Source organism: Panulirus ornatus, chromosome 40, assembly GCF_036320965.1.
Source record: "Panulirus ornatus isolate Po-2019 chromosome 40, ASM3632096v1, whole genome shotgun sequence".
Lineage (NCBI taxonomy): Eukaryota > Metazoa > Arthropoda > Malacostraca > Decapoda > Palinuridae > Panulirus > Panulirus ornatus.
This window is the reverse complement of record NC_092263.1, coordinates 13,287,008-13,299,821: the sequence shown is the minus strand read 5'-3', so window position 1 is coordinate 13,299,821 and position 12,814 is coordinate 13,287,008. Positions and strand designations below refer to the sequence as shown.

Here is a 12,814-nt window from a genome sequence, read left to right as displayed (position 1 = left end):
TTATGTACATGTGTACATATGGATATGTCTGTGTGTGTATATATATGTTGGGATATATAGGTGTGTATATGTGCGTGTGTGGCTTTGATTAGGGCATGCAGTTGCCTGTGCCAGCTCAGTTAACTTTAAAAAGATTTTGTCAAACCCAAGTGCATTGTCTCTCACCTCTAACATTTCACATAAACACACTCTTAACATGAATATGGTTTACAAAAGAACATGTCATTGTGCATAGCTTCATAAATTAACAACATTTCTTTAAAATCTCCCTTCTACAGAGTTATAGTCCATGAATGAAATTAGTGTCTTGTTCTTAAAGAATAAGTACTTTGTCTTGCTCTTATTAGATATGCATTTCCAATTATAATGATGTACTGCACAGAGGTCGACGGAGGGGTGACATGAGCAAACGGTCGTATACAGAGGAGGAGCTTCAAGCAGCACTGAGGGATATCCAGAGTGGAAAGCTTGGGACAAGGAGAGCCGCTGTCATTTATGGTATCCCCCGCTCCACGTTGAGAAACAAAGTAATACATGGGTTTGTTCTTATACCTTCTGTATAAATGACACTGTGCCAGTAAATCAACTTATGTATATTCATTTCTGAATAATTTTTGTATCCATAATAAGTCTTGAAGTGTAAAACAGTAGGCTACTTTTGTTTTGATATCACATGCAACTTAATTTTTTAACTTTATTTTGTAGGTCTATAAATTGGCAATGGAGCGTGAGCGGAACAAAAAATTGGCAGAACAGACAAAGTCTCCTGTACTGCCAGATGCATCACCAATCCCTCCCTACCACAATGGTGTCAGTGGGGATGGTATCCGCCTTGATGATGAAATAAGTACATCTCCGGAATCCTTTAGGATGCTCCTCAAGACCAAGATGGCAGAGAAGCTGGAGGAAATGAGTCGAAAAGGCATGGGTGTTGGTGACAACAAAAAGGTCGTGGAGTCAGCTCTCAAGTACCTGATGGAGAACATTCCCAAACTTGCCCTCAATAAAGATAACAAAGAAGTATCAACAGAGATTCTTAGTAGCATTTCTTTTTACCCTCAGTTAAGTGACTTCATAAAGAAGGTAGTTGAAGACCGGTACAACGAAGAACTACAAAGAAACAAGTCTAGATTAAATGGAGCAGTTGAAATACATGCTGTAAATGGTATTAAAGGTGAAAATTGTGACCTTACTATCCCGTCCTACTCTCCTTCATGTAATGGCCTCCTGAAGGGGGAGTCAGATCCCACTGCCACAGACTCCAACCATTCTAGTCAGCCACTGATCTCCTCTTTGCCCAGTCCAAACCTTAAAGAGATGATTGCTCAGATGATTGGTCAGAAATTGGGATGTGAGCTCCCACTTGGTAAAGAAGCAGTATCAGGGAATGGTTCATGTGGAAAGGTACAGCAATCCCCAGTTTCGTTCTCCTCACAAGTTGACTCACAGACTAAACTTAATGGAGAGAAGAGAGACCAAACCAAGAAAGGCCTTTCAACGTCCTCACCATCAGGAGGTAAAGGCTCAAGACCAAAACGAGGAAAATATAGAAACTATGACCGGGATAATCTCCTTAAAGCAGTACAAGCTGTGCAAAGTGGTGAAATGAGTGTCCATCGAGCTGGAAGCTTTTATGGTGTGCCCCATTCAACTCTCGAGTATAAGGTCAAGGAAAGACACCTTAGCCGTGGTAAGAATAAGAAGGAAGTGAATAGCTCTAGCTGCTCATCCCCAGCTGATAAAGGAAAGAAGGAAATTACCAGAAATCCAGCAGATACTATAAGAAATCCAGCAGCTGTCACAAGAAACCTAGTAGATACTACAAAGAAACCCTCTGATACTACAAGGAACCCAGCAGATACCACAACCTCAACTATTGACCTGACAGGAGACGAGAGCTCTAAGAGTGAAGAGAATGTTATTCCACCTGTTATAAAGAAAGCACGAGTAGACGGAGACGCATCAACATACCCAAGTTACCCATCTCTATCATCTACCCCGTTGTCTTCCACAGCAGTTACTCAGACTCCTGTATCATCCACTCCAATATTAACCAGTCCTTTCTCATTATGGAATGGGGCTTCTATGGTCCCACCATTTCTTTCTAGCTACCAACAAGACCCTTTCTATGCGTCTCAGATGATTCGAAGGTTCCAGGAGGCAGCTGCGAAAAGCCATAGTGGCATAAGTTCCCTCTCTCCCTCGGGTAATGAGCGCTCCACATCACCTGTATCTGCCAATCCAACCCAGGAACCTGCAGCAACACCCCCATATCAAGGGAGTGTGTTAGATGCCCTTCTTAGGGGGAAGACAACCAGCAGCACTAATAAAACAGCAACCAGCAGCAGCAACAGCAGCAGCAACAGCCCCCTTCCTAGTAGCGACACATCATGGCAAGTTTCTTCCAGCCTCCTAAGTTTAACCAAAGGGCTGGTAATGGAACAGCAACAACAGCAGAGGGTTGAGGATGCCTCCACACCACCACTGATACAACCACAGGGGATTATGGCCTTTAATGCCCTCTACTCCTTTCCTACTTTGGCAGCTCAAAGCACTTTGGCTGCAGCCCTTCAGAAACGTCCTTCTCCAAGAGACTCCCTGAGGGACACTTCCAGCCCAGAAGTTGATATCCTTCCACTGCCACTAGTGAAAGAGGCACGCCATCCCACTCCTGTTGTAGCAGATCAACCTTGAACTGCAACATCCAGCAGTATACGGGATGCTTGTCAACATTTGGGACATAAATGATGTAGTAATTAGTATAATAGGTCAATTGATTATATTTTTTGTTACTAATATTGCTTTAATCAGTTTGGTAATGAGAAATGGAAATGCAAGATAAAAGTCAGTGCAAACTTAGCTGTCTGAGCTAAGTTATCAATTTCTGTATATTTTTTTCTTGAAAGTGCATATAAAGATTCTTTTTATTTCTAGAGTGTGTTGATCTTGTCGATGTTGGTTATTTCATTTGAAATTAACCGACCATATCATCTTATTCATAATGAATAAAAGTAGATATTTTCTTCCCTTATTTGTGTTAAATCAAGAAACAGCCAATGACGCTTTATAATGTTACTCATGGTAAAACTTTGTTGATCATTAATTTCTTTTAATGTATGAAAAGACAATCTGCCTCTATAACAATCTTTCCACAAATCTAATGGGAATATAGAATGCTGGGGCAACCTTGATATACTTGAAAAGGATTTACCCAGAGAAACTTTAGCAATCTGGCATGTATTTTCTCAGTGGGACAATCATAGTTTCTGAAGGTCACGAATGCCAAGCAACTCTTGACGTTATATTACAAATGTAAAGGATACAATTCCACACTGAAAAATGGTGGGCTTTCTTTTTCTCACCAGTTCGAAGACATTATACATCTAGAGTATCTGGGACCATGAATCTCTCTTAAACATTATGTTTCTTTCAGCAAATTAACTAGGTCAGTTTCCTTACGCTGTTAGTTGTGTTATGTTTTGACGGGAATATATTTGACCAAATGTGCTTTGATTAGTAGTCATCCACAAAAAATGTTTTCCAACGATTATCATGATTCATTTGAAGAGATTTGATCCTAGGCCTTTACCAGTGCCCAGCAAAATTTTAAGGACATATTAATAAGATTTCCCCATAAGTTTTAGAGAATAAATCTTTAGAAATTACTAAATTTGACTTTCAGCGGTGAAATGTTTTTTATGTCTGGCTGACCCATAAATTTCAAGAGCTACATTGTTTTATGTACAGTATATAGGTTCTTGTTACTGCTATAATTATTGTAGTTCTAAACTTAGTTCTTTATGTAAACATTACACCCTAAAGCATTTCCATGATCTAATTTGATTTTTGAAAGCTTAATGTTAAAGTTTACAGTCTCTCATCTGCATTCTTTTCATCCAGACATATTAACATAAAGAAACTTTATAACCTGTATCTAATTTTATGGATTCAGTCCACCTCACTGGGTTACATTCATGTAAGATATTTTTAATGAGAGGTCTCAAACAAAAGTATTTTTCCAAGTAATAATAGGTTTGACCTCTGATTGCAGGAATGGGTGCTAAACCAGTTATTACTAGATGTGATAAAGGGTCAGTATTTGGTGATAATGAGATAGTAACTTAAGCTCATATGCTAAGAAACGTCAAATGTATCATTAATTTTATGACATCCTTTGAGGCCAGTTGCTTACCGTCAATCTTGTTAATACTTGCTCCTTCCTGTATGAGGTAAAACTTGAGAGTTACTCTAGAAGTGACAGTCTCAACATATAATGACAATGAACCATTCAGAAGTCTACTAGATCCTCTGTATGGTTTGAAATGTGCCATGATGATAGGGCTCCTTTTAAAGACGCTTTGGAATCCGGGTTCTTATCTTCTGATGTTGTTCTTCAAATAGCCTCCAAACCCGTCCATGTAGAAGTATTTAATAGAATAAGAAGTATTTCTATTTTGTCATTAAAGTTTCCCGATGGTGATGATATATATAATAATGGATTTTCTTAAAGGCTGAAGAAGATTATTTGGACCTGTTGATTGCTCTAAAGCTCTGTCTGAATGTAGTAATCAAGGTTTTGATGCCAACTTAATGTTTCTATAAGGGGAAGAACGTAGTTAATCATGCATTAGAGATTGGTGTACAAAATACTGTGCAAACTGTTCCAGTATTTTACCTATAAATTTTGCTGCCTTTCAGTATAAAATTTTTGATATCAGTAATATTCCATACATAGGGATATGTACTAATAAATTTCTTATGATTAATTGCTTAAGGTTCCTCCCTTTATGGTCAGTCAGGCCACCACCATGGTCATGCCAAGTTATTCAGATTTGATGGTTTCTACTGTCAGATCATATATTATCATATAGGGGATGCTTTTATCCCATCAGCCATCGGTGTGGCAGTGATCATGGTGTCGACCTGCCCTGTTAGAGCACATGTGTAGACTGCCCTTTATATAACGCTCACGACAATGCTCATGAAACGGTGATATATCCTGACCTACTTGTACCTATAATCCAATATTCGGTAATATTTTGAATAATCTCCTTCATGGTATATGGAGACTCCAATCTCAGTGTGATACATGGCACCTCCTCTGTAATGTAAACATTTGTTTTCACTGCACTGTTGGAGGCGGATCCACGTTTTGGCAGGAGCTACCACATGCAGCTTAAATGGCTCCAACCCATGTTACTCAACTAGCTGCATTTCTATTGTTTCAGGATCCCAGCAGGGTAATTGAGAGAATATTCATATGTGGATTTAAAACATGTAAATTTTTATAGTGTCGTTGATTTGCAAACATGCACCATTATTGTCAGATTGTTTGCACATGTTGCAGACACCACAGGGTTTTGATATGGTTTGAAATTGGGTGTATGTAATGTGGCCTCCTTTTCAGAGTGTAGATATACATTTACTTGCATTTGAAATGTTTGCCTTTGTCATATATGTTAATGGTATATTGAATTTCTGTCCAGTTACAGTTACAATGATAGTATGGACATTTTCTATAGAGTTGTGTACCTGTTCATCATAAAAAGAGGCATGGGCTAGATCAAAGTCGTGGTAACCCACCAAAATGTGATTACTCAGGATAAAGATAGTCGAGGTTATTTGAAAGGCTGTGACAAGTAATGTGTGAGAATGGTCTAATTGTAATGCAGCCTGCAGTTGAATAGAATTCTCACATTTACCCATTTTGGTGATGTGTTAATCCCATTTATTCACTAAGGTATAAGAAATATATAATAACTTAGCTTGCAGTTTTGTTGGTCTGTTCAAGGAAGATGGGGAGCTACCCTGTCCAAAATCATGTAAAAGCAGTTTTGAAGTGAGGAACTGACCAAAATGTTCAAGGTTATCAATGCAATGCCCTCTGGATCCGCCTCCTTATATAGGTTCTTTCTTGCCATGTTGAGATGCCATGCTTTTGTGACAATCTGACAAGGAATTCAACAGGGTACAATGAATTATTCCATAAGTGCAATTATTGTTCCATGCTTGTGGGATTGTAACACTTGATTTGCAAGTCTGAAACTTGATGTATTGCTTTTATCAAGAGATTGGGCAAGGGAAAAAAATTCTCTTCTCGGGGATTAATGGTGTAGTGATAAACTGTTGGTAGTGATTAGGAAGGTTAATGGCTGGTACTTAACTGGTGATTGTTATCTTATCCAGGCACTAATTTTGGTTATCATGAGTGTTTAGCTCTGATGTATTAACGTTTACCTGAACATGATTTACTTTGTCAGTGATATATGTATTTTATATAATAAGATAGGACAAAGCTACTTAAGGTCCCCTTGACTAGCTTCATTTCGGGTACAAACGTTTTCAGGATTTTGTTACCACCCGAAAATAAGGAAATAGGAGAGTAAGAAATGACAGTTGAATTCTCCAGTGTATTATGTAGTTGCTTAGACACTATCATTGAGCACTGTTGTCATCCAATCAAAACATTTGTTGCTACCTTTACAACCAGTCAGCACGTGTTACATGACAACTTTTATCATCCATCTGAATTGACCAAGTGTGTCAGTTCTGGTCTTCGACTAATGAATTATATTGTTAAGCCTCCCGTCCCCATTATGTACAGTTATACAGTCACTGTAGTGTTTCATTGTTGCTTAAGATGTATGGAAATGATTGGCTGGAATTATGTAGCATTGTCTTATTTCAATGAATGATTACAAGGATCAATTGTTGGTCTTTGATTGGCTGGCTCAAGTGACAGACCTCTGCTTGCCAATGAGCGGCCATCCCTGGACTGCTCAATGTTTTAAATCTGAAAGAAGTCTTCATAATTTTAGTCAGTATATGGGTAACTCCCACTGATGGAGGATTATAAAGATACTTAAACTAATGTTACGTCTGTGTTAGTATATATTGATGTAGTTGTGCAGTGGCTTTATGTTTTCATTGTAAAAGAACCAGCCAAGCTATGGGAACTTGATGTTACTAGCATCCACACTTCTACACTTTGTTCTTGTATGATCTATCTGCCTCACATTCCTTAGTGTGTGCCTGTTGTCGACCAGACAACTTGCAGACACCTTTTGTCATTTAGAAGGTTCAAAAATTATTTATTCTGTAATGATTATACTATTGAAGGCTGGTAAATGCCAGCCCTTATTGTCAGGTTTTTGTATCAAATATTCCATAAGCATTTTACAGTGAATCTGATTTTGCAAGCTTTTGACACAAGGTGAATGTTTGTCCTAAGAATTATGGTACAATTTGTTCCACCAGTGTTCCATTGATACCTGGCCAAATGATATTGTCAAATTGCCAAATGTGAATCTTCCAACTTGTCTTTCTATACTACAAGATATTCATTATATAATACAGTACATGTTTGTAAGTAAACAAATATAAAAGCTAGTTACAGTATTAATGTAGGTAACATAGAAGCTTATCGAAGAGAAACAAGAATGCTCATTGTCTTGCCAGTTGTGCAGACAGCATCTTCCTACCTTCCTGTGGTGTTAATATACAATACTTGACCCCTTACACCACAGATGTTAGTGATCTTTGGGTTTATCCTTTCCCACAGCTGTCTTGAATGAAAGCTTGTTATTGTCAGTAAGTGCAAAATATAAAGCAGTTTATTAATGGAAGGAAGTTGTCCTGACCACAGAATTTCACTGTCAGTGCTTCAGGCTTTGATTCGAAGCCCATAATTTAAAAAGATTAAATTATAAAGCCAGTAAAGTTGGTAAAGTCTAATTCTAAGGCTTACAATGCTGTGGTTTCTTCCAAAGCATGTGATGCTTCAAAGCCCAGTCTCAATTCCACAAAGCTGTAGGTTTTCATTCCCAGTTTGCACTGCTGCAGGGTCTGATATGAAGGCTGCAGTGTAGTAGGGTCTAACTCCAAACCAGTAGTGTCCAGTTCTAAGCCTACTATGCTGTAAAGACCTGATTATAAACTCGCAGGGTCTCCTTCTGAGCTCATTCTTGCCGTCTTCCAATCCCTTCTTTCATCATTTTAATGACGGCTCAATTACTTAATAAATACCTGGTATTTTCTTATGTTAGTGTGTTAAGATAGCATGAATATGGAAAATGTCGGAAGTATAACTGTGTATGGGAAGTGTGATGGGTGACACCTGGCAGATGTAGCGTCCATAGATATATAGAAATCATAACTGTCCACTTATGACACCTCTCACAGACAGATGACAACTGACTTGTTATTTTCAATAAGCAATGAATGAGGTGTAAAATTCATTGAATCAGCTCAGTTTTTATTTTACTTTCACGAGTCTTACCACTAAGCTGATTATGAACTTTTCTTTTTAAAGTGTATGATATGTCTTGGAAAAACCCAAGCATTGTCTTGCCCATGTCACCTGTCACATTATTTCCAAGTTGCATGTGAGAAAAGTGACCATATCAACTTTAAAGATTATATTCAACTTGACCAAAGTACCTGCTGTTGAAATAACATTTTTTTTTTTTTAAATACATGATCAGCCATAAATTTGTAGTTTTACATATAAACTGAAATAACTCATGAATGGTAGACTTGTAGAAAGAGAAAAATTACTTTATATTCTAAGTAACATTGTGCCAAATTACTAGTTAGCAAATTAATCTGCCATAGCATATCATTGTTTAGGTTCTAGTTTCTGATCTGTTCTTTTTTTTTTTCTACTGAGGTGAAAATGTCTTTTTATCTTTCTAAGATTTTGAAGCACCCCATATAGCATCTGTTGTTTCTCCTTCATACATTGCATTGCATTCAGTCACCCTAGAAACAAAATTATCCATAAACTGTTGCAGTATCATGGGAAAAAGTCATTGTAATGCTTCTATGACTGTGGTGGGGATTTAACAGTAACATGTTGACTAGTGAGTGGCCTATTTAGACTGTCTGGTGTGATTTGGCATTTCTTTATGCATGGACTTTGTGATGACTACTTGTTTGTCTGAGTCATCATTTGGTACAAACCTGTTCAGATGACTTTATCAAACTCTTTATTACTTTTCTGTTTTACAGACATGATTTTGGTTTAAGAAAATTACTACTTACCGCAAAACAAAAGACTACGAAGCTTATGTGATAGAGATGTGCAATTTATCATTTTCTTTGCCTCCTGCATCTGCATCTTCAGTTGTATGATTCTTTTGTAATTCATTCACTGACTGCACTGGCCAAGTAGTGACCTCTGGCTGGCTTGTGTTTTTCAGATGTTTCAGGAAAAAAGCCAGCAAGTGGAACCAGAATTTTGTTTCTTATGTGAAGACTTGACAGTGGAAACATAGTTTCCTAGATTGAATTATGAACTTTAGTCTAAATTTTGGAGACTGCCTTAATATGGGGAAGGTGATAGCAAGTCACAATGATCATCTACATACCAAACAATCAGTGTCCTGTTCTGTGATCAACAGCATTGACTGACTCCAGTATTGCCTACATTTCTCAATGACAACAAAGAGCAGATGGTCCAAGTTGTCCTTATGCAGACTATTCACTGGGAGATGTTGATGTACCTTGCTGTTGCTTTTACCTCTCAGCAGTAGTGGGGAGCTCAAACGATGAGTCGAGGGCAACAGTGTGAACTATTCCAAGATGGATTCATGTGCACTGTTTGGATAAAGTACAGGAAAGAATATTTGGTAGCAACTCATGTTGAATGTTTCAATAAAGGTCACGTGGAGTATGTTAGTATTTAAAATGTTTGATCATCAGAGACGCATTTTTGTATTATCTTTTGATGGTCATTGTATGATCGGGACAAATTTGATGTCAATATTTTTCTAATGCACTGGGTATTTAACGTACTTAACTAGCAAGCAGGAAATGATTGCTTGGGCTGTTTGGCCATCAATGCTGATGAGTTGATTTTGGGTTATGTCATATATCAAGACATCCACAGAGAGTATATATTTACAGCTTTGGCTCAGATTACTTGCCTATCAGTTTGCTAGAGCAGCTCTCCAAGCTCAAGTAAGGTCAGGTCAAGATAAGTTTGTTCATCAGGGTGTCAGTTGCTTCCCCCATTGTTGTGTAGACCAGTCAGTTAGAGTGCTTTTTTTTTCAAGAGACATATAGTGATTGCAATTGATCAGTCAGAACGTTCCAACTCATGATGTCGTGTGAAGCAAATGGGTTTTGACTGTAAATTAACCTATTAGAAAACTCTTATTGGCTGACTTTTGTCATACTACAGTTTGGTAGCAATGGCAATTAGAATGAGAGGCACTTAGCTTCACCCACTCAGAGCTGTCTCTGTTGACGAAGCGTTCATTGTGCATTATGAGTAATTCAAGTAATTTGTGATATCCTCTAGTCTTGTAGAATGTAACTATCATTCTTTAGTGTTATTTCATGTTAAAGGAATATTTGGCACATATCCAGAGTAGTTTAAGTTTGGGTAGCTAACAGTTTGGACTGTTGTGGGCAGTCATGTTGCACCCATGTATGACTTGTTCACAATCTCAACATTAATTTCAAATAAATTAAATGGCATATCTTTGTCATTAATTCCAGTGTGCTGAACTTAAGCCTAGAATGCTTCATGATGAAGATTACTCTTAATGGCTTGCGATCCTGGGGTTTCATAAAGAGTAGGATTGGTTTGTAATATAGCCAAAATATTGATGATAGATTTCAACTGATCACACCAGGAAGGTAGGTTATGCAAGTCACTATGTTTATATTGCCACAGATATAACACTGGCAGTTTAAATTATTCATGTTGTATGCATGATGTCAGTTACCATTCATAAGCTATTAGATAGAGATAACTATCAAATATTTGATAACCGTCAGATATTCAGCCTATATGATTTATCAGCAAATAAAAATGTAATGAAAAGTTAGAACAATCGGTGATCGAAACCTGATTCTAATTCCTCTTTAGTTTTTCCTCTAAAGAATAATTTTATGGTATCCTTATAGTTTTTTGTTTTGTTGAATGACATGATTTTTATTATCATTAAGATTCTTGTATTTGCTATTCAGTATGACTTTTTTAAGTTCAGATGGAAATTTTTATATGTGATACTATATCATTAGCTATTATTAAAATATAACATTGAATTATAGTGCATCACACAGTGAATGTAATCACCAAGATTGATTCACTGTATGATGGCTGGGATATAAATGTACACATCTTAATTTATTGTATTAGTTCATCCACTACACATTCCTTGGTTGGAAAACTTTGTAAAACATTCCATGTTAGTACCTACAGTGTAGAGTTAATTTTGGCATTTATTTCTTTGAAATATAGATATAAAGACCTAGTTTGAGATTAGTTGCAATAAAATGTGACGAGGAAGGAGTGTGGTTCCTTACTACTGCCTGGCCAAGGCCCATACCTGTGTGTCTTGGTAAATATTCCAATACAGGGTCATGTCCACATATGCCTTGTGAACCAGTTGGTATTTGTTATTACTGTATAATTGTGGACTCCATAATGTTATCATCCCACTGGGATAAGTATGTACTCAACGTATTAAATGCCTTACATAAATGTTAATTAATGTGATTGACACAACATATGGATGTTGTTATGCTAGATGTTGATTACTATAGATGTTCCCTAATCACTGAAACGAAAGCAGCCTTTTTTGAGGAGATGGGTTGGCTTGCCCAATCCAGGGACTTCAGATAAAACTTTTTGAGTATGTTTTTTCTGAATGAAAACCATCTCCATTTGAGGTTCCTGTCTTTGGTGAGGTACCCAATTGTCATTTTTTTCTTTTCCGTGTGATAATACAAAGGATGTTTCAGGGATACTTCTGAAAAATATTTTTCTCCTGTATGAGACAGTAGAAGAAGTTCTGTAATCCCTGAAATTCATGCTTTAGGAACATTCACCCATTCATCCTAACCTGTGTCACGTGACCCTTTAATTACATGATTTAAAAAAAGATTTATACTGTGTATTGTTTATATGTGGCCACTTTGGACATTGAAAGATTACTTATGTATTTTTTTTAGTTTTCACAACTATTGATGATAGCAAAACATAACCTTATCAGTGGATATGTTTCTTAATTCAATTAACTTATGGATCCATTTGATTTTTTCTTACCCCATAGAAGAACAATTAAGTCACCTACCAGGGAAAAAGAGGTCACGTGACGAGTACTTATGTCAGGTCAGGTGTAGTACAAGTGTGAGGAGTGGCCAGGGTGACACTCTGATGCTGTCCAGCACCACCACCATCCTCACCAGTGGACTCCTCTCCACCCCTGTAGGGACGTCCAACTGCCGTGCGTGCACACCGTCTGTGTCCATCAGCGTAAATGGTCTCTTGTTTGTGCACATGATTTTATCATGTGCATATTTTCCCCTCACGTTTGAAGACGATCTCCATGTTTGCATGTGACCCCCAATGTGCGTATATGCGACTTCAGTCTGACTATACAATTCTAGTGTACATCCATAGTTTGTGTATATATGCAGCCTTCTTGCTTATGTAATACCTAGTGTGTATGCACATCCCTGTGTACACACACAATTCATACATATGCATAGTGGCAGTGTATATACACATGCAGATGTACACAACTAAATGTATACATAGCAAGGTGTAGTTTGTACACCTAGCTACATTGTATGCATATCCCTAGTGTGAGCACACAGTCTCATGTGTGCACATAACCCCCATTGTGTATACAGCACCAATATGTACACACAAGTCCAGTGTGTATGTACAATCCCAGTTTGTGCATGAGTGTGTGTTAAAGGAACTGAGCTTATTTTGGACATACCACATGACAGGGTATGATGTATATTTCTATTGTGAATTTGGAAATAAATATTTATTATGTATTATTCAGCTGTT

General features: G+C 37.5%; 1 protein-coding gene across 3 annotated transcripts in view; it reads left to right on the top strand.

The window, feature by feature from the left end:
- Eip93F (Ecdysone-induced protein 93F) overlaps positions 1-12,804 on the top strand; it is a 305,088-nt gene extending 292,284 nt beyond the window's left edge. For all 3 annotated transcript variants that reach the window (XM_071685642.1, XM_071685641.1, XM_071685643.1), the window contains 2 exons: positions 383-527; positions 706-12,804. In XM_071685642.1, coding sequence (XP_071541743.1) covers positions 383-527; positions 706-2,694 — 2,134 coding nt within the window. In that variant the 3' untranslated portion in view covers positions 2,695-12,804. The remainder of the gene's footprint in view (positions 1-382; positions 528-705) is intronic.
- Positions 12,805-12,814: the final 10 nt, after the last annotated feature.